Raw genomic sequence first — 23,341 nt, forward strand, 5'->3', positions numbered from 1 at the left:
TTAGAAAAATAAATTTAGTACCCAGTCTAGAATTGAATGCTTATTTTAGGGCAATAAGGATAATTTTTTCTTTTCAACTTCCTTTTCCAAAGAGAGTCTTGACTCACATGATTAGTGACCAGCAGAGGGCACTACCTACACAGCTGAGGGTCTGCACTCTTGATGACTAACTTCTTCCACTCCCATCCCCACCCACTGGCACTCACACTACCACCATCACTATAAGGCACAACCCAGACTCGGTCAAGTGAAAAAGAAATCTGTGCTTGTTTGTTCCTATCATATCAGAAGTTAACCTTTAGCTGGAAACTAAATTTATACCAATGCACTAAGCTTAGATCATTGTTCTGATATAAATATAGCCTTAAGCTAGAATTTCTTATATATTCAAGGAAGATAAGTGGATTCCTTTGTACTTTGTTTCAACCATCAATTGTGGTTAAAAACTCAAATTACGTTTCGCTGAAACTGCTTCTTCCTATCATACATCAATTCCCACATATATAAAGTGAAATTTAACCTACATGTTTCCAGTATTACTTTTTTACATGTTTCCAATACTATTTAAACTGTACCTCTGCAGGGGCGCCTGGGTGGCTCAGTCGTTTGGCATCTGCCTTCCGCTCGGGTCATGGTCCCAGGGTCCTGGGATCGAGCCTCGCATCGGGCTCCCCGCTCAGCAGGACGCCTGCTTCTCCTTCTCCCACTCCCCCTGCTTGTGTTCCCTCTCTCGCTGTGTCTCTCTGTGTCAAATAAATAAATAAAATCTTTAAAAATAATAATAATAAATAAACTGTACCTCTGCAGAACTCTACTACTTCTAGAAAAATTTAGGCGGCTTTTTATAGCTTGCTTATGCTCTCTCCTTTCAACAGGAGAGTGATTTTATAACTTTTAAAATGTTTTTGTTTGTTTAAATCAAGAAACTGCTAGGGTAAATTCATAGGTGTATTTCATGTGAGAAATTTCCTAAATTTCATAAATTTTCATAAATGTAATGCCTTACTGAAAAATTCTTCACTGAAAATTGTATAATACTGGAGAAAAATGAGAAATGTAAAATAGACAGCAGCATCAGTTTATCAAACAGAATCCTTCTAAAAATGAAAGCAAGACCCTCCCTTTCTATATTTAATAGCTGTGTGACATTGGGAAGATTACTTAAACTTATCTTGCCTCAAATTCCTCCTCTGTAAAGTAGGGATGATAATGTTATTCTAGTTTCTCAGTTTACAGATGAAAAACTGAAGCCAACCATGATTCTGAAACTTTGTGAGATATATCTTATTTTAACAGCTAAGAATAGAACACAGGCTCCTGAATTCTCATCCTGTTCATTCTACCTCTTTTCCTATATTCTTGTCTAAGTACAATCAGAATCTCTAACCAAGGCTAAACTTAGTATATAATTTACCTCTACTCCATTTATATGACTATATAAGCAGCTGTGAATAAGCAAGATGTTTTTCTTCAAAAATAACTTATTTTGATGCAGAAAAAAAATGTTAAGTGATGATTTAATATTTACCATATTCATTTGGATCCAAAATGAAAGTCCATGCAAAAATCTTTACCAATGATGGTGAAATCCTAGAAAGTTAACAGATTTTTAGAAAGGGATATAATTTAGAAAAGGATATAAATTATTTCCCTATTCACATTGTTTTCAAAAAGTTATTAAAATTTAATTTCTTGCAAAGATATTTTTATACAGAGAGGAGGCAATGGCAAGGCAAAATAGAATCAAAGTTTATAAGTATTCAGTTATAGGATTAGAGAGTTTCATTGAAAAATACAGGCTTGGCTCCTGGAAAATCTCAAATATAGGGTTGGATTAGGGAAGGCTATTTAAAAATTCAAGATAATGACTATCTGACAAAACACAATTTAATATTCACAGTATATTATGCTATTATCATCTCTACAAATAATAACTCAATTTAATTCTCACAACAAATCTACATACTTTATTGAGATTGTCACCTATGTTTTATAATGAGGAAACTGAGGCACAGAGAAGTAAAATAAATTACCCATATCACATAGCTGGGAAATAGCAGAGCTTGGATCTGCACCCAGGTTGGTCAACTCCAGAGGCCATGCATTTAACACCAGTTCTATGCTGCCACATCCCCAATAAAAGCCTTCAATAGTTTCTTGTCATGCTCAGAATAAGTTCCTTGCTGTGGCCCTCACATAGTGTGACCCTGCAGATCTTCCCAAGTTCATCTCTTCTGCTTCCTTTTTGCCTACAATGTTGCAACCACATTGACCTTTCTTTTCCTTTGACAAGCCAAGTTATTTTCCCAGGGTCTTGAAACTGATTATTCCCTCTGCCCTAATACCCATCCCTTTGATCATCATATGGCTGTCTTCTCTCTAGCCTTCAGATCCCACTTTGTCACCTCCTAGCAGAGATCTTTATGATCACACGCTGAAAGAAGCCACCCCATTACTGCCTAATAAAACAACCTATTATATATTTCTTTGTAACAGTTATAACTCACTGATATTTTTCTTGTTTAAGCATTTATTTTCTTTTCCTTCCATACGAATGAAAGCTTTAAGAAAACAGGGACTTTGTCTCATTCACTGCTCTAGCTCCAATAACGTTGCTTTCCAATCTTTTGACATTGTAGGACACATGGAAATAATAAAAAATAAAATAAAAAATAATTTGTGTAAATTGAAGGAGATTTAGCATCTTGATATAGGGCTTAACAAAAAAATATTATATTCAGTATATAATTATAATAAGACAAATAGGATACAAATACTAGGGATCACATTAAATATTAAACTTGTATAACATTTTTAAATAAAACCTTTACAAAATTTTAATATGAAATATGATCTGGCATTTATGAATATACTATCTTCTATTAAGCTTTGTGCTTAAAATAAGAGCATAATGTCTGATGAGTTTTTAATGATGATATTTTCAATTTTTTTTTTTTAAGATTTTATTTATTTATTTGACAGAGAGATAGCAAGAGCAGGAACACAAGCAGGGGGAGTGGGAGAGGGAGAAGCAGGCTTCCCGCCAAGCAGGGAGCCCGATGTGGGGCTCAATCCCAGGACCCTGGGATCATACCTGAGCTGAAGGCAGATGCTTAATGACTTAGCCACCCAGGTGCCCCAATTAGCCACCCTGGCACCCCGATATTTTCAAATTCTTAATAGCATCATGAGTAACTTTTTTAGAAAAAAAAAGATAAAAATTTGTACAAAAGAAATATATTTATAGTAGCTATCAGATTGTTCTTATTTTCATCAATAAACATAATGTTGTAATATCTTGTTATAATGGGAATGTTCAAACTTTTCAGTTTCAGAATAACAAAGAAGCTCTAATTTGCAGAATATATATATATATATATATATATCTTTGAAGCAGTCATTATTCAGCTAACCAGGTTACTGTGGCAAGAGCGTATCTGCTGCAAATGAGCTTAAGAATCTTCCGTATGTGAGGACAGCACTCAATGGTGCCACTTGGTGCTCTATTCCTGTGGAGTCCTCATTGGGTTTCTTTGCTTCCTCTTCCTTAATGGGAAGCTGCCCATTTTTCTCCATGGATATCAGGAACACATATTCATCAGTTCAATAAGTCCCATATTCACGATGAGCAGAGAAGAGCGCTTAGCTAACTGTTCAAATAGATTTTCTCTTTGGCTAGGCTCAATGAGTTGGGACAAATTCATGACTGCTGGACATGAGATGACCATGTGGTGCCTCCCTTTGAGGTTCTTCTGATGGGGCACTCAGGTAGTGGCTACTGTCTCCAGTGAGCTCTGACCTCTCAAACCAATGGCCACCAATGGTGACCTGAGAGGCTTTACTTAAAACCTTGCTACTCAAAGCTTTGCTTTGGGTTTAAGGGTGGTCCCTACCAGTTTCATTGATATCACTTTGATATTTGTTAGAAATGCAGAATCTTAGTCCATTGGTTATGAATCTGCGTTTTATTTATTTGTTTTGTTTTATTTGTTTGTTTTTTAAGTAGGCTCCACACCCCGTGTGGAGTCTGATATGGGACTTGAACTCAAAACCCTGGGGCCCCTGAATTTGCATTTTAACAAGAATTCCCTCCTAATTATTATGCACATTAAATTTTAAGGATTGCTTTAGAACACTACTTTGTACAGAATAAGTTGGCAACCAATAGTTTTGGAATAAAACTGTGTGAATTATATAATGGAAACGCAGAGAACTGAAAGGATATTGCAGTGTTTTTTGTTATTTTTAAGGACCTTGCCATGATTTACACTTATACAAGCACACACAGCTTATTTGAAAAAAACATGTAAATTGTAGATGCCTGCAAGTAAGGCAAAACTTGTCATAATGGTGTTACTTACAGGTTTGGGATGAATTGTCTGAATAACTGAAATCTTACTTTTTTTTGTTCAGCCATCTTTCTGAAAGCAATAATTTTCATAAAACACATGCCAACTTGCCTCTTTTGCTTTCTGTCATGTTTCTGCATATAACATGTATAGGTATTAAATGCATATAATACATACATGTATAATGGGTAAGCATGTCTCACATGCGCTCAAAATAATAATTTTTTTAATCCCTGTTCAGTTCATTCACTCACACAGTCAGCCAACTCTATAAAACATCCATTTTCCCAGATTTTCCTTTCTTTTTCTTTTCTTACCTCCTCTCCATTTCCTAACTGGCCTTAGAAATGAATATTCCAGGAATTGAGACATCAAATATTTGCAACTTCAGGCTGTTCCGGACTTTGTCAGTACTTCTGAGGTCAATCAGAGTTAAAGGAATTTGTTCAGCTTTATTTTTTATGTCAGTACAAAAATCTCCTTTTCACTGTTTTTACTTTCTCATTGGTATCCCTGGTTATGCTTACTGGTTGTCACTGGAATTTTCCAAAATTAATTACAAGTTACAGTGTCTAGTTGGCTGTCTAGTTTGATTCTTTTCATTCTTCACAGCACAAATATTTTTTTTAGATTTATTTATATTAAAGAGAGAGAACAGTCGGGAGGGGAAGAGGGAGAGGGCGAGAGAAACTCAAGCAGACTCCTCGCTGAGCGTGGAGCCAGATGCGGGGCTTGATCTCACAACCCCGAGATCAGACTTGAGCCAAAATCAAGGGCTGGAGGCCCAACCGACTACACCAGCCAGGTGCTCCCACAGCATAACTATTTATTGGATATCCACTATAGGTATGACACTTACCTAGGATGCTTAATCAGATAGGATGTCATAGGTTAAGCTGCAGAAACAAAGAATGCCCAAATCTTAGTGCCATGTTAAAAGGACTATTTATTTCTCACTCAGAGTACATTTTCATCATAGATCAACAGTAAACTCTACCATCATAGCCATTCAAGGGTCCAAGCTGATGGAGATTCTATCTTCATATCTGCTGCCATGATATCATGGCAGGGGTTGGGAATAAGGTGAACCATACACTGGCTCTTAAAACTTACACCGAGAAGTGACATACATCGCTTCTCTCACATTCTGTTTTCCAAAGGACGTCATAAGGTTGTGCCTGACTTTAAAGGGATCGAGGAAGTATAATCCTACCATGTGCCCAAAAGGGGAAGAGCCAAATCTGAATAGTTCTAACACCACAGCTCTACCTAAGGAGAAATCAAATAACACACAAGCACAAGCCTGTTTTCAAAGACTTTAGAAACTAGTTGTAAACAGAGTTGAGTATCAGATATAAAATGTTCTAAGTCTCAGAGTGCAGTGCTAAGAAAAAAAAGTGGTTAAGAATTGCAGAGTTAGAAGAAATAAACGCAGATGAGTGAGTCAGGGAAGCATATAGACAAGGTGAGACCATGTATAAATTGCTGGATTCAAGTGTGAAATGAAATGAGTAAGGATATTCATGGTTGTAACCACAATGGATGAAGCAGGGGTAGAAGCACACTACTGAAAAGTATATACTAACTGACCAGAGAAAATACTGAAAATATTTGTTCCAATAGGAGCAAAGAGTCCCTTATATCTAACAGAAGGCAAACCTGGATAGGCCCAGTAGGAATAGGTTATTAAGAACCTTGAATGCCAGTTAAGATGTGTGCACATTACCTTTAATACGGACTCCTTTGGATTTGCTCACCTTTGACCTTCTCTTTAGCCTTTTGATGATGGTCCACCACATTGCAGGGATGGACCACTATATTACAGACTGACAAAACAGAAACCAGGGGAAAATGTGGGACTTTGTTAGAGAACAGGGTTACATAGACATTTACACCTTTCTTCATGGAATATAGGTGCAATAACAATAAGAAAGAAATGCCCATGAAGCCAATCTGGCCCTGAGCATTTGGGGGTCATTAAAAACAATGCAAAGGCCAAACGAAACAAAAACTCTAGTTTCAAAGCAACATATAGCTGGTAATGTTTTATCAGAGCTACAGGAAATAGGCTTTTTATATCAAATAAAGGGGAAGAACAGGAGTGATGATGGAAAAAGTGTGGGTCTGGATTCCAGGAGTCCTATATCCTCGTGGCAGAGAGCTCTCTTACTAGCAGTATGATTTTGGATCTAACATCTTTCTGGATGTCAATTTCTCCACTTGTGAAAATAAATGTGTTGAGCTTATACAATCCTCAAAACTAGGTGTTTAAATATTTTTCTTCTTGGTTTATCAATAAACAAATATTAAGGATAAAATATATGGCATTAAATCAATATAGATATACTAAAAGTCTTTTTGATAGGAAAACTTATGTAAAAGATGAGAGAATATGTAACAAAATAACTAGCAATGCAGGAAACCTAGTGACGTCAAACTCTTACATATCACTTTTCAAAGCAATGTTAATGATAGTTTAGTGGGCAGAATCTTTTTGTGGGACTTAGAACAATCTGTTCCCATCATCACCACGGTCTTGCTTTACGACTTCAGCAAGTTACTACAAGTAAACCACCTCAAGCACAATTGGATGGGAGTCAGTTGTTAGTTATCCAACAAAAAGATGTCATAATATAAGTACACATTTAAAGGTATATTTGAATTTTCTCTGCTGCTGTTATTTTTGCTAACTTCACCTTATCATCACATACATCCTGTGACTGTGTCTTCAACCCCTTCAGTTACATTTCCATGTAACTATTATACTTCTGTTACATTCTGGCTATAATATAATGCTCTGGAGTTTTCTGTGAGAATATAATATTAATGTCCATTTTGGAGGCAAAAGCAAACTCAAATAAGATAACGGATATGGGAGGCTTCCTCTATAGTTTAAAAATAAATTCAGTGATCTTTCATTCTTCTGCTTTGATAAACGGATTAAAAGAATTTTACCAAGTCATGAATTAAAATCTGCTCAGAATAGACCAAGAAATTCCCTAGTGAGATGTACTGATCTTAGATGGTCTGTCAGTTGTTGGTAATTCTTTAACCCTTTATTTTTCTCAGTGAAAACTGCAGTCTCCTTAGGGGAGGGCCACATGTTATGGTATCCTTTATACCTGGAGTTTTAGGTAAACCCAGATAGAAAAACTCTGATGAGGATTTTAATGTTATGCAAGTCAGTAGATCAACCATATTTTTTTACAATAGAAATTCTGATCTTCAAAGCAAGGAAATACATTCTTCCCCCAGATTTTTTATAATTAGCTGAAGACAATTTTAAAAATAACTTAGTTTCACCATCTACTTAGCTTCACTACCATTGTGTTCTGTATGTGATCCATCTTCCTGGGACTTTTATAAAGACAGATATGGAACTGGGTCAGCTTGTAGAACTGAATTATTTTAATTCATTCTTATTAGGGCTCTGTAAGGAACTTGAAGCCATGACAGAGCTCAACATCCTTGGAGCCAGTTTTGGAAGCAAAAATGAATGAATCAAATGGATTTGGAGTCATGTTCTGCATGGCAACCTAAGAGTCACCTTGCTCCTCCCTAACCTGCTTGTCACTGTTCCCATTCCATGTCCCAGTCACCAAGGACCTGTGAATGGAACCTTATCTTTCCATTCCCTTTTCCAGTTCAGTCATTCCTCATTTCTCTTCTAGATTACCACAGCAGCCTCCTAACTATTCTCCCCCTCTCCAATTTGCTTCTCTCCCACCTCTCACACTCCTTCCCCACCATTCCTCCTAACTTGTTTGGGGTTATCTTCACCTCCTCTGGAAAGACTTTCTTGAGTTCCCTAGTCTAAATTGAGTTAATTTCTCAGTATAACCCTTGTGCTGCCTGCAGTCTAGCCCTTTCTATGTGGCTTGATAGCTGCATATTTCTCTGCTCCTCTCTGAAGTGGAAGCTACTCGTGGAAGCTACTAAAGGATGCTATCTTCATTGGGTCTTTAAAACCTAGCACATAATGTTGGTACAAAACAGTCCCTTCATAAATATTTGTTGGATGACTATATGAATAAGTAAGTTATTAATAAATTAGTAAACAATCAAACAAGAAATAGAAACACAAGAATTAGTCATGCAAGTAAAATTTCAAATCAAGGAATTTTGCTAAATTCTACTCTGAAACTAATAGTACTCTATATGTTAACTAACTAGAATTTAAAATAAAAACTTGAAACAAAATAAAACAAACAACAACAAAAACAAATCAAGGAAGTGTGAATGATTTCTGTCTACTGCTTGTCCAGATTCCTAGTAATTTATGATGCAGCTCCAAGTCATGGCTGGAGAACAGTAAATGTGCTATTATGAAGCATGCTAAGCAGTTCAACTCTGCTATTTTGTACAATAGTGGTCAACAGCACATTAGCTAATGTAAAAACTCTGCAGTAGGCATTGCTTGGAAGTTGACCCCAAATGCGCAGAAGATGGGAAATGGAAGCAATAAAGCTCCCATACTCTTTTATAAGACCATAAATCAGTTCTTAGAATAGAAAAACAAATCACATAAATTTCCTTCTTTTCTGCACCAAAATAGCTAGCTTTTCACTGCTTGTTCTTTTCCTTATCCATGAAATTTTGATTGATATGATAACCCTGAAATAGATTACCCAGGCAACAGATAAACCTTTCCTATGGTGGCCAGTCAGGTGAAATTTTTCTACATCCTTTCTCTTGAAAACAAAATCTCTTTTTCTAGTGGTCTTAAATTGTGAATACTTGATTCCAACTTCACCTTCAGCAGATTTCTTTAATACCCAAGCATAATTATGTGCATGACCTTGCACATGAAAAAGGGATGACATCTGTTATGCTATCACTATCGGAAATGTGAAAGTACTCTGATCTTTTCCTTATTTATACTCAAATAGTACTCAGAACCTGTCTTAGTCTATTTAGGCTGCTATAATAGAATACCATAGACTAGGAGGCTAATAAACAACATAAATTTATTTCTCATCGTTGTGGGGACTGGGAAGTCCAAAATCAAGACGCCAGTAGATCTCATGTTAGGTGAGGAACTGCTTTCTGGTTCATAAATGGCCATATTCTAGCTGTATCTTCATAGGGCAGAAGGGGCAAGGGAGCTCACTGTGGTCTATTTTATAGGCACTAATCCCTTTCATGAAGCCTCTGCCCTTATGACCTAATCACCTCCCAAAAACCCACTTCCTCATAACATCACATTGGGGGATAGGACTTCAACATATGAATTTTAGGGAGACACATTCAGTCTATAATAGAATCCTTCAGGGCAATGAGGTTATATAAAATATGATTCATCCAAAATGATTTGTCTCAGTCTTTTTGAGATTTTTGTTTTCTTTCTGATAGGTTAGAGATAGGTATAATGTTTAGTTCCATTTAGGACATTTTAATCATCCTCTTGGATTTAATATATTGAAGTTGAATCGACTTAACAATCAAACCAACTTACCTATATTCACACCCAGGATGTAGTCATCTACTTTAAGATGCGGCTTTTTATTCCTTAAAAGCCACATCAAAATAGCAGTCAGAAAGTAAGAAGACATCAAAAGACACATGCTCCCTGCTGCATTAATGAGTATCTGAATCCTAGTGTATCTCTCTTGAAATGACTATGTTGAACATAAGAGTTGATTCAAATAATACTTCCTATGAATAAAAAAAAAAGGATTTTTGCAAAAGAACATTATGATCAGTTCATTTTGAAGAAATGAGAAGCAGCTCAAGTTCTCATTCATATTGAGGACAACCACCTGGGTTCTCAGTGATAAGTGCCATAAATGTGCAGAAAGTCAGTTACTCTGTGATGCCAAGTTAAACAACTCCCCTGTGCGATATTCCTACCCTGGTGTTTGAGCATTAGGCATGAGCTGGGCCTCTTCCATGTGGCAGTTCAGAAAAAACAGCAGTAAAATGATTTTTAAACAAACTGAGTCATACAAGTGATGGAAGGATGATGGAAACCAAGAACACATTGATTGCATTTGCATATCTAATCACTCCCTGCAACAGGTGGTCCATTACGCATACCTCTCCCCTACGAGGACCAGAAGCCAGTGGGGGATGGGCCTTCTGTTAATTCCTATTTCACTACTTACACACACATAATTCACTGCACATAGTAGAGTATCATTTGAAAGCTGTGCTCTGGGAAATGTTGGTAAGTGTAACTAAACCAAGAAAGAAAAACTCTGTGTTTGTTGGATTAAGTAAAATTAAATGTGATTCTTTACCAAAGGAGCCCTTTAATATTTCTTGAATTTAAAAATGTACATTAAGTCTCTCTAAATAGAATATGCAATGTACTCATGCTTACTTGATCACAGAGCTTTTCCTTTGAGAGAAACTTTCAGAAAACACTTGAATGGAATCAGAAAACACTGACATAAACGTAGCCACAAATTAAGAATAAGGGCCTACGTTTTTCTGGTGCCCCTGAAACTGACTTACCAAGTTGTCAAAAGAAAGATTTTGATTTCTCTTCACATTAACTCCAGATCTTAAATTTTTCCCACTTAAAAAAAAAAAGATGAGTGAAATAATGCAGGTATAATCTGGATGCACAATCCATTAAGACGGGCAATATAAGCATACTTTGTGTGTGTGTGTGTGTGTGTTTTAATGAGAATCCTTCTCTTTAGGAGAGTATCATTTCAAATCTATATATCTTTTCAAATTTTAGATTGCTGGTAGTGTACATTCAAGCCCTCTCACTGGGTTGTTCCTCAGTTTCCCTCGTAATTTGGAGTGGATTATAAATAATCACTTCATTCAGGGAAGATGGAACACACATGACAATCAATACCATTAACTGCCACAAAATTGGTCTGCTTTTCTGCTCAAAATGGTCAGTTGACCTGCTACAATGAAGACACAAATTTGACTGGGTAAGTTCAATTGATGCCGTTCCAACTCCCTCTTTTATTTTTAAATCACTGCTGCTACTGACTGACAAAATGTCTTTGAATTGGAGAGACCAGTGGAGAGCTAAGTGACAAAGACATTTATCAACATCTTGACAACTGCTAGCGCCAGTTTGCATCATTCTTTGAAACTTGTTACCTGTGCTATTATTGACCAACAGATTAATCGGTAAGATGTGGGTAAAACCAGCAGGATGGCTGCACCTGCCTCAGCTCCCAGGAACTGATTTTTTTTGTTGTTTTTTTTTTTAACAGACAAGGGGTTAAATCTATTTTATTGAAAATTAGTTTTGATAACTAAAAAGCCCCAACTCTTTCAAATATCTTTAAAAAATAAGCTATTGAATATATTGTGAGTTATGACAGAGATGACAATTAGCCAAACAGTATAATTTGAGGAAATACGTCCCCCATTTGTAGAAAATTACATCTATTTGCACTGGCCTTTCCCAGCATACAACATCTAAGAATTAACAAGGCCACCGACATTTGGAAGAACACCAAGGTCCTTATGTTGATGGATTGAATGTGTTTGGCATATATTCCATACTTCACCACATAAAGGTATACAAATTAAAGACAAAAACTAGGACCAGTAAACTTAACTTGAATAAAATACAAAAGATACAGAACTGATTAAAAGATTCTGGCAGGTTTTATTAATCTGATCAGTTTTAAATAAAGAAATAACCAGAGGAAATTAATAGTTACACTATTTTTTACTTCTCTGACCATCTTTTATAGATGAAATAATTTAGAAGGGTTTCAAATTGAGACTGTTGCTATTCATTGATTTCTAAGTCTTCCATTTGCTATGCCATGTATGTAAACAATATAGACAGTCAATATCAGGAATGACAGCTCCAGAAGATTGTGGGCTCAGTTAGAGGGAGATTTTAAATTCCGCACATAAGTTCCTGTGGTAGAGACATTTACTCTTCACTGAATATCCATGTGTTCTCCCATACTTCCTGCCCTTGAAAGGTTAAGCAATGTGTGCAACCTCTAGCGTATAGATCATGAAAAAAAAAGTGGCATGGGACATGCATACTAAAACATTGAAAAGAAGCTTCTTAAGTAACCTCTGATGCTTTATGTTGAGATGTCAGATCATCTGGCTGCCTGGGTTTTTGAGTAGCTGCATGTGCCAGAGCCCTGAAGCAACCTGCACTGCCTAGGTAATAGGAACAAAAGATAAACTTTTACTGAGTTAAGCCCCTGAGATTTGGAAGCCAAATAGTTACGTTGGCATAATCTAGCCTACTTAGACTATGGCCAGTGTTCCTTTGCTGTAATTCTCTAAGCATATAAGGACATAATGCATTATGATGAGATACAGGCAAGTATCTCATCAGAGAGCCTTGAGCACCATTCTGAGAAGATAGATCTTTACACTGAATGCAATGATTTATTTTAAGCCATAAGAATGAAATAGGTGTCTTGGGAGAGAAACAGTTCTAGTTATTCCTTGGACAAGGAACCTTATAATATTTCTCAAAGTATGGGTCAAAATTACCTGGGGAGATTCTTAAAAGGCAAACAAGCCAACAGATTCCCAAGCAGCATCCAACATGAACTGAATCACAGTCTAACTGGTACATGGAGCCTAGAAATCCATGTTTTTAAAAAGCACCCCATGTGCTATTTAAGTATGAAAACTACTAGGGCAAAAGGGATCGAGTCTGGAAACCCAGAGTCCAGCTCACAGTTAAGAAAGATGAGGACCTAAACTAAAGAAGAGCCAGGAAGAATGGAAGGAAGGCATGTATTCTGGAGGGACTGAGAGAGAATGTTTAGATGGATGAAAGGCAAGTGTGGAGACCAGACTTCTGGGTGCTACTCTGGTACGTTAGAGAACAATGAGTAAGAATGTTATGAAAGAGGAAGTGAGAACAGTTTTAACTATTTTGGGTTTGAGCAAAGGTCATTTAAGGCCATACATCAATACTAGACAGTCTTACTTTTGGAAATCGTATCCCACATTACAACAAAAAGTCTTAAATGTATTCATTTCACATTAAACACAATTTGCTTAAAACAATGTGGTATCTGGTTTGTGGCTATTGGAATAGTTGACATCATGCCATATATTGTTTTGATATTGAAGTTTTCTTTTTCATATCTTGGTGACATGTTTTTCCAGGCTCAAAGTTTCCCAAAGCTCAGGGAAAGTTCTAAGTTCCTAGGCCGATGCCTAAATGATAAAGAAACATTCAAGTGAAGACATCTAGAGTGAGCTGAATATATGGTGTAGAACAGGAAGGAGTGGACATCCTAAGGTGATGGTCATCATCATAGAGATGGTGATGCAGGTTGGGAGAGGTTGAGCCTTTCCAAAATAGGGTGTTCTCATCTTTGTTACTATCAAGTCTATTTGCACAATAAAAAAGTACCCTAAATTTATATAGCACTAGATCTTTCTAATCGGTCAATAATATTTCATATAAATTTATCTAAATTATTCTCAAGTTAGAAGGAAGCTAATATTTTTATATGGAAAATAACTCCCAAACAGATTAAAAGCTCAATAGCTCATTACATTAAATTTTCCAATTCTGTAGAAAAATGATTAACCACAGCATAAATATAGCATCCCTGAAACTGTCATTTATATTTCTGCCTACTACATCTTTATTCTCTGTAGGTACCTTTTAATCATATGTTTGTACAATTAATTTTCTTAGTCACTTCTCATGAATATATTATTTAAGCTTTATATGTATAAAGTAATAAAACAACAGGAGCTTAGGTAGGTGGCTTGCAAAAATTAACCAATAGTTTTTCATACCTTCAATCAAATTTTGAATAAATGAGATAATTTTTAAATGATTTTTTTTGCACTTTTCATAAGAGCTAAGCTTAAATTGTTAACTCTGGGAGTATCATTTAATGAAGACGTTCTGTTCTCTAGTTACATTTTAGCCTCAGAAAGAGATCCTGTGAGCTAGATAACCACTATCAAGATATCACGGTGTTTTCTACGATATTTCTATGATAACAACCAATGGGATTCTGTTAGTACTAGTCCCTTAAAGCAAAACAAGATAGGTGAAAAAAATATGTCATATGACAATTCACAACTCCTGCCTGAAGGAGCCACATAGAACTTTTTCAGTCATACCTTTTGTTGAAAGCTCCTAAAATGTTTTGTTAATCTTCATTCATGTTCACAGTTTCCAATTACTTGCTAAAGTGGTCACTCTGTTATTTCCAGAGCACCAAAAAGGAAACTGAGATGCTCACAGTCTGATGCTACCAAGGGAAGATGTAAATTCTGGATGGCAACAGAATGGTAAGTCACTTAGCTCATCACTTCCCTGTAACAACTGAGATACTCAGATGTGATATAAAGACACAGGTGTTGGGGCCAAGAGACAGGTCCCTCATCTCTGCACACCTATTATCTGGCCTAGTTTCTTTAGTTCCAACCTCTTGGAAACTTGGAATAGATCTGTAACTACCTAAAAATTGTAGAAAGAGAAACAAATACACTAGTTTTTCCATTCACTTTTATGTATATATGGGAACATTTATATTAGGGAAAATCTTTATCATTAGATGAGTTCTGAAATGAGATGGTTAAATCAATTAGTTGGTTAGAGGAAAAGAAAGTTACAAAGAATCTGTAGAATTTTACATGTCCAACTGTATACAAAAATTAAAGCCTGGGCGCCTGGGTGGCTCAGATGGTTAAGCGTCTGCCTTCGGCTCAGGTCATGATCCCAGGGTCCTGGGATCGAGTCCCGCATCGGGCTCTCTGCTCCTTGGGAGCCTGCTTCTCCCTCTGCCTCTCTCTCTCTCTCTCTCTGTCTCTCATGAATAAATAAATAAAATCTTTAAAAAAAAAAAAATTAAAGCCTAACCCTTTATTACTGTTTTCAAAAGCATTTAAATGTATGTGGAAAATATGGTGAAGGAGAAAACAGTAGGATTCAACACTTTTGGGTATAGCATTAAAAAGAAAAAAGATAAATCAGACTATGCATGTGTGTGTTGAATGAAATAAGTATCTCTAATGTAGAGAAAATAGGCTAGAAAAAGAAAGCGTTTGTACACAAATGTTTTTCAATAGAAAAAATTAACTCAGATTGAGTGACTTTTCACAATTTGATTTTTATTTTTCTCAGGAAAAAGAGATGGCATGGCTATGTTAGCTTTTACTCAATTTGCTATGTAGCCTACTTGATTTCTGCCAGATTTATTGGTTTAGTCAATGATAAGTAATGGTTAATTTTAGTGACAAACAGCATGTTTGATTCAGGAAAACAAAGCCAAATAGCTAAAAAGAGTTTTTTAGATTCACTGTCCAGGGAAAAGTTTGTCTTGGATTTTTCCATGGAAAAAAAAGATTTGTTTTCATTTTGATCCAAAGAGAGGGAAGTGTGATTCTTTCAGATTGCTAAGATAATTTCTCCTGAATTCAAATGAAAACAATGAAAATCTAAACCAGACAAGGGTGATACACCAGGATTTAAAAATTGCCAGGGTACAGGCGTCTGGGTGGCTCAGTCGTTAAGCATCTGCCTTCAGCTCAGGTCATGGTCCCAGGGTCCTGGGATCGAGCCCCACATCGGGCTCCCTGCTTGGTGGGAAGCCTGCTTCTCCCTCTCCCACTCCCCCTGCTTGTGTTCCCTCTCTCACTGTGTCTTTCTCTGTCAAATAAATAAAATCTTTTAAAAAATAAAATAAAATAAAAATTGCCAGGGTATTCAGATTATATGATTTAAAAAGTTCACCTGCGGAGAGCTTTCTTATTCTGCATTAAAGTTAAGAATTTAGAAGTGTGTGTCTGAGGCACCTTTGAAACTCCTTCAAGATCATTGGGCACAAAGGTAAATTGCATTTCCATTCAGAAAAACCACTGTTGACTTGGAAAGTAAAATGTCACTAAGTTGTTACTATCTCCAAAAAAATATATGCAGCAGGACATGCATTTGAGAACTGTAATCGTAAAGGTAAGAAGGTCTGACTTGAGAGGCCATTTCCTTCCTTGAGCTGTAATGATTAAACCTAAATATCCTGATGGTCTTGCATGCCCACTTTTAAAAACATTTTTTTACACCTTTTGATAAATCCAGAATCTTCAGAAGATGTAGATGGGCAAGTCACCTGATGTCAAATACCATTTCAGTTCTCTGGCCCTTGGCTTATACTTTTAATGCTCATTCTGTTGCATTGTATTATGTTTATTGCTTTCCAAAGAATGCATGTAATACTGACCATAAAAGGAGTAACTCCTCTGGAATCCTCTTCAGAAACTGTGTCTAATTCAGCTGATACTTCCTTTCCTCACCTTAAAACCCTATTAACATTCAAAGTGACCACCAGAGTTTATCATCCCTACGATGCTGACATACTCAGAAAATCCTTGGTTTATCGATTTGTCCCAAATACCATGCCTTGACCCCAAAGTAAGAAAGTTAGCATTTTCTATCCTCTTTCTCTGCCTGTTGCAGGTGCTTTATGTGTTTCTCAAATAGGCACTTTATCTTCTCATAAACGTATGCTGCTTATGTTTTTCTTTAAGTGGGCCACTTGGTTTGCCTTTTCCTCTTTTCATACTGTCCAAGTTCTCTGTTTTTAAAGACCAAGTTCAAATATAACCACCCCTGTGAAATCTTCCTCAGTCATCCCAGCAAGAATTAATTAAACTGTTGGCATAGAACAAGGAGTCTTAGGGGGCAGATGTGTGGTATTTTCCTCTTTACACAATTTAGTCCTGTCTCCGAAAGCTAATCTGTCATAGCACCACTACTACTCTCAGAGACTAAGGTGATAGGTCAAGGTCTCTCATTTTTTGGCTTCTGCGTTTCGGTTTGCTTAAGTTTCCAGGACCAAGGTAACCACTATGGAAGGTTTAATGATCTTCAGTGGTTGTTTCTATTGATTTACTTTGATGTTGAATCCAATGAGACTCTACTTATTTCATTGTAGTTACAAATCCTGATGCTGCTTCTTGCCACAGACCCAAGTTAGGCTATTGATTTGTACTCACTTTCTATGTCTTTATTTTTACAGCTTGGAGTTTTTCATTCCAAGCACAATGTTTGAGAATTCAGAAGCATTTGTGTTCAGAAATCTCCCATCTTTCAAGATTCTCACGAACTTGGATAGAATTCCAGAATGTCTTTACAAATACATCCCTTTAGAGATATGCCCTCATGCAAGCTATTTTGGGATGGCTCTGTGAAAGGAGTGGAGAAGTAGGCACCAGGTTTAGTCATTCCCATGTTTATAATGCTTTTTCCAACACTTGCCCACAAATAGCATTTTGTTATGATTTCTCTTATTTTCATCTGTCCTGCATAAATTAGAAGATGCATGCAAATTCTTGGTTGGAAACTAGCAGAAGGAATAAAAAGCATATTCAAGGAAGTGTTTTAGAACTTGCCCTTCCTTAGTGAAGACTCCTGCTATATGCAATTGGAAGGGATTTGGTGCTTAAAAACCTAAGTGGACATTGGGGAGGGTATGTATCGTAATGAACACTGGGTATTATATAAGACTGATGAAGAATAGACCTGTACCCCTGAAACAAATAATACATATGTTAATTAGTTGAATTTAAATTAAAAATGAATAAATAAAATTCCAAATGAATAAAAAAAAAACTTAAGTGGAATTAGATTTTAAAAATAGTCTGAAGTAGAGTGCTAGATGGATTATTCAAAAATAGGCACAATCATTTATAAAATTTCATGCTAGACTGTCAGTGCCTCTAGAGGGAGGTCATTCACAAATCATTGATTCTTGTCGAAGTGGTACATTTTTTACGGTCAAATTTTGAAACCTATTTTTTATAATGCCTCCAACTTCAATTTGATAAAATAATATTGTTAAGCGTAGAGACCCAATTTAGGAAGCGTTAAAACACCTTTTAGTTATTTTACTCATCATTCTGCTAAAACAAAAACATTTTGTGGAAATGAAAATAAACATTCAGTGCAAGATGTTCCATTTGAATTTTTGAAAACTCAACCTGATACTGTAAGGAATAGCACCAACGAACACAACGAATGTACATACATAGTGTGCATGGGTTTCTTATTTCCTAGAAATTCTACCATACTTAAAGAGCAAGGTGACACCCAGAAGCCTGCATCCACAGAGTACTCTCGAGTTTCTAGTTTTGCTCCAAAATTCCTCTTCTCAGGTGCAGAGAGATGGCTTCCCCTCCCAGATGGGCAAAGTCGTGCTGTAAAAGCCCCCGCCTAACCGGAACGAGAAATCATAGTGGCAGTATATGCATCTAGTAAGTAAAACAAAAACACCCCAAGTAGTTCCAGAACATGACTTTAACACAGAAAACTGGAAGAGCAAGATAAATGAAAAGAAGTACTGAAATCTGAAGCAAGAAGTTTCACTTCTGCCTTCTCCCACTAGTACCTCTTATTGGCAGAACCTAATGGGAATCAAGTGGTCATAGGAGGCTGATAAATGCAATCTGTAGACTCTTGTTTCACAGAATGACATAGCAGAGTCCAGAAGGGAGAATGGGATCTGAGAGTATCCAGATGCATGTCCAGCACAGGAGGCGTTATGCTATTCTGCCCACAATGAGTTGTGGGTTTTTCTGCGTACTAAAAGTAGCTGCCTGGTCATCCACCCATACCCTTTCAACTGGTCCCTTTTGTTTCCTGCAGCCAATAGCAGTGGGTTATGTGAGTAATCTATCCCTCAAAATGACTTGATCTAGTGGGCCCACGGAGAAGAGAAAGAGATCTGGGATTTTTACCGCTTTTATCCTACTATCAACTTGCTTAAAGGAAAGGTAAAGGAGGGGTTAATTAGGGAGGAAGCACCAGCTGCTAGATAGCTCTTTGAAATCTAAAACACCTCATCAGGGAACTAGTCATCTCAGGGGAAGACAATTCAATTCCCCTTCTCCTGATCTCTAATTGAAGTTCCTGGAGTAGCAGAACATCACCTTAAAATATAGAAATGCAGAGGCTAGGAGACCACAACATCCATTAGGGAAATGTTTATTTATCCTCGAGAACAGTTAGCTCAGACTGAATGACTGGAATCACCACAAGCCCCATGTGGAGGATCTTAAGACTCAACATAATATAAATGTGAGTATATTTTGAAGTGGCTGCCCTATCCCACCCTCTCTTCTCAGAATCTCTTTCCAGACCTCAGCCCCTGTGGGATGCACATTGTGTCTTGTCCCATCACTTTCATTCTGGCCATGGCTAGCTGGATGAATGGGAGGCAACTGACTCCAAGTCAGTCAAAATGATCATCATTCAGTAACGAGAAACTGAGGGTTTTAGAGGGGAGGGGGGTGGGGGGATGGGTTAGCCTGGTGATGGGCATTAAGGAGGGCACGTACTGCATGGAGCACTGGGTGTTATATGCAAACAACGAATCGTGGATCACTACATCAACAACTAATGATGTACTGTATGGTGACTAACATAACATAATAAATAAATAAATAAATAAACTCAAATTTTAGGGAAAAAAAGATTCTGTTTCCTTAGAAATATACTAAGAAACAGAGGGGTTGTGGACAGCTGGAGTAGGTGCACTTGAGAATTAGCATGTAATGATGTGGACTGAGTCACTGCACTGAGACAGAAAACTGTGGTTAACAGAGGAAGTTGGGTGTTGGTGGGGAAGTGACAAATCCAAGAGCTCCCACAGGAGAGAATATGCAGCAGAGAAGGAGGTAGAAAAAGAAGAGCGAGAGGGAGATCTGCTTCTATCCCTCATGTGTTATATCCTCGTTCTAGGCCCCATAAAGCCTGTCTGGGCATAATATGCATGAAATATTGGTATTTTTAGGATGTATCCCACCTCTTTTTTTGAGTTACCTGAATTGGTTTCCAAGATAGCCCTAACTAAAGCAACAAACTTACTGAACCAAGATGTACATCTAAAACAATGTTTTTTTTCCCAATGTTGAATTCTTAAAATGTTCAACCGAGTTTCTGAAAATTTATTTTTGTTAAATACTAAATAACTACAAGGCAATATTTATAAATTATATATGAGGTATAAAGTAAAAATACAATAAACACTTGCATATCCACCACCTTGTTTTGTTCTATTCTTTCCCTCCCTTCCTCCACTATTCTAAATTTTGTATTCATCTCCCTCTTGCTTATTGTTAGAGCATTACCAGGAATGTTTGTATCCTAAACAAGACACTTCGTCATTTTGCATATTTTTAATATTCATGTAAATGTATTATATGCTATATCATCTTGTGAAATTAGCATTTTGCTCTAAAATATGCCTTGATATTAATTTTTAATCTTGCATGTAGCTATGCTGCATTCATTTCTATTGCTGTGTAGTATTTCTATTTCAACTATTATAGATCAAAATTTCATGTTTCATTTATTCTTTCAACTCTTTATGGGCTTTGTTATTTGTTTCCGTTTCTTTTCATATTAAAACAGTATGCTAAAGAATCTTTGTCACCATAGCCTGTGCAAATAAGCAGTTGTGAGTGTATCCTTAGAATTTCTGAATAATAGGAAATACATATTTTCAATTTTGTTTAATAATTAAATATTATTTTCTGAAATGGATGAACAAATTTAAAATCCTTCTGGTTGCTTCACCATCTCACCAATACTTAAAATTTTTTTTCCAATGAGGTTTCTGTATGAGTTGTCTTCAGAACAGTAACACATTCACCAGAATATCTGTTACCATAGGTTTTTGACCAAATGCTTTGGCCATGGGAACCTTCTGAAAATCCATAAGGTTGCTAACTGTCATTAATTTGCAACTTGAATATATGTCCTGAGAGTGCTTTGGAACTCTGATAAATTCAATGCATAGAAAATAAAAGTTGCAATATGTCTCAAAAAGAAACTTCCAAAATTATAAATGATTGAAACACAAATATTATCATTCATTAAACATCTTCAAAGGCCAGATTTTTGTACAGGAAATATTTATATATAAAAGATGATGAAATTGTAATGTTTAATTTGTTTTAAAAGGTTGTCAGCTGTCATGTCCAATTATTTGGCCAAGCAAATAAACTGTCAAATTTATTAAGTATAAAAAATGGATCACAAGCTTCACAGATGTTATTGTTTTCAGTTTGCTAAGAAAAACTGTATTTGGACTAATGCCTTAGAGTTATTGAAAAATTCATTAAACACACTAAAAAGGTCCATGTAATCTGTGAGTTGACAGATATAATTACGAATTATGCATTGAAGCACATTGAAATAAAATATCAACTTAATAAGCTAATTTTGACTGTATTTTTTACTTAGCTTCTTGAGAAATTATAACATCAAAAAATATTTACATGCGGGGCGCCTGGGTGGCTCAGTTGGTTAAACGACTGCCTTCGGCTCAGGTCATGATCCCAGGGTCCTGGGATCGAGTCCCACATTGGGCTCCCAGCTCAGCAGGAAGCCTGCTTCTCTCTCTCCCACTCCCCCTGCTTGTGTTCCTGCTCTCGCTGTCTCTGTCTCTGTCAAATAAATAAAAAATCTTTCAAAAAAAAAAAAAAATTTACATGCACATTGCGTTCATGCTACTGGATGGAGAATAAATTAGTTGTGCTTGTTCAAGAAAATAATTTATAAATTTCTAAATTTGTAAACTTAGGGGATATGTTGAAAAATACAAGTAGATATGAGCCTGGACATATATGAGACTTTCTTGGGTTTGTGCTATTATTTTCAGAAATGTGTAAAAGGAAAGGAAAACAAATCTGTGAACCTCGCTTACTATGTTTTCCCCCAAGTTATTATATTATAATCACCAATAGAATAACATTTGAAGTAAATCAAGGCATTTTAATTTGAATCCTTCCTAATTTTAGTTTAATTTCTGTTAAAAAACCTTTTTAAGTCCACTCCAAAATCATAGAGTTTTTTTTCCACACTATGAGATAAAAGGTTTTTCATTAGCCTTTTGAATATCTCAGGATTGTGGTGGAAATAGCCTTTTGGTGAAAATATACATTCATATAATCTGTATTGAAGGCAGACTTGCACAATTTATTAAAGTTTTATATTTATATAAGTTTGGCTCAATTATCTCACTTCTGAATTAGAGCCGTGAAAAGAAGAATGGAAGGTGCAAAATAAAAAAGCTTCTGAAGATAACTCTTATAGAAAATTTCCTGTTAAAGTTTGCATGGAAATTGCTGTCAGCTGAAGATGCAGAACAAGAAGAGATATTAGGAGTTGTTTGTCCATAGAACTAATTCTGTGGAGAAGGAGAGACTGACTGTGTAGAAGAGGTTGGGGGTGGGGTGAGGCAATTAGAGGAACAAAGTCAGTAAGTAGGTGAGAAGCAATGGGATCCAGGTCCCAGGTGGATGTGAGGTCTCTGTGAGGAGCAGGGACCCTTTGCCTATTATATATGTAATATAATATGGGCTCCATAATGCTACTATCTATCTACCTACCTGTCTATCATATATGTACATATATAAAAATATAAATAAATTTTATATATTTATAATATATATATATATATGAAAGAGAAGGAGAGAGAGAGCAGAAGCAGTAAGCATGCAAGTAGGTTATAGATTTTATGGAGGGAGGATGAGTAGTAGTTCTTGTCTGGTATGTCACAATGACTGAGATATCAGCTGAGCTAATCAGCTGGGAATGGGAAGAGAGGAGATATTAGAGATAGATAAAAGATTGAGAAGTGTAAAATAATGATCTGGGTAGGTGGGAGGAAGGAAATATAAATGTGTTTTCTATTCAGGCAAATATAGGAAGAAGAAAGATCTGTCGTTGCACATCAGTGTAAATTCCTGTGGTCGCTGAAAACCTTTAGCTTCGTATCTAAGCTGTACTACATAAATTTCTCTTTCACTGAGCGACTCTGAAAATAAAGCCAATTACTCAGCATGGCTCATTTTCATCTTGTTCTGAATTTGGCATAACTTTGCAAAATTTAGCACTCCTGTTGAAATCTCAAGGGCACTTCAGCCTTGGCTCAGATGCATGAGCAAGATGAGAAGTGGCCCTTCTGTCCTCTGAGCATACAAATCCAAACAAAATAAGCCAGCCTGGAAAAGACTGGATGTGCAAACTTCAAAAGTGAGACCACAACATGCGTATAGAA

At 36.4% G+C, this 23,341-nt stretch overlaps 1 protein-coding gene and 2 long non-coding RNA genes across 3 annotated transcripts in view; 2 read left to right on the forward strand and 1 right to left on the reverse strand.

The window, feature by feature from the left end:
* Positions 1 to 17,468, forward strand: part of LOC145722501 (uncharacterized) — a 164,556-nt gene extending 147,088 nt beyond the window's left edge. The window contains exons 4-5 of the mRNA XM_081825768.1: positions 14,493 to 14,570; positions 17,297 to 17,468. Coding sequence (XP_081681894.1) covers positions 14,493 to 14,570; positions 17,297 to 17,468 — 250 coding nt within the window. The remainder of the gene's footprint in view (positions 1 to 14,492; positions 14,571 to 17,296) is intronic.
* LOC145722562 (uncharacterized) overlaps positions 1 to 23,341 on the reverse strand; it is a 347,599-nt gene that overhangs the window by 286,381 nt on the left and 37,877 nt on the right. The gene's annotated exons all lie outside the window — the stretch shown is intronic.
* Positions 18,674 to 23,341, forward strand: part of LOC145722560 (uncharacterized) — a 31,538-nt gene continuing 26,870 nt past the window's right edge. Inside the window, exon 1 of the long non-coding RNA XR_014146901.1 lies at positions 18,674 to 19,353. This is a non-coding gene — a long non-coding RNA (uncharacterized LOC145722560). The remainder of the gene's footprint in view (positions 19,354 to 23,341) is intronic.

The sequence above is a fragment of the Leptonychotes weddellii genome, chromosome 7 (genome assembly GCF_054177405.1).
Source record: "Leptonychotes weddellii isolate Sample4059 chromosome 7, ASM5417740v2, whole genome shotgun sequence".
Classification (NCBI taxonomy): Eukaryota; Metazoa; Chordata; class Mammalia; order Carnivora; family Phocidae; genus Leptonychotes; species Leptonychotes weddellii.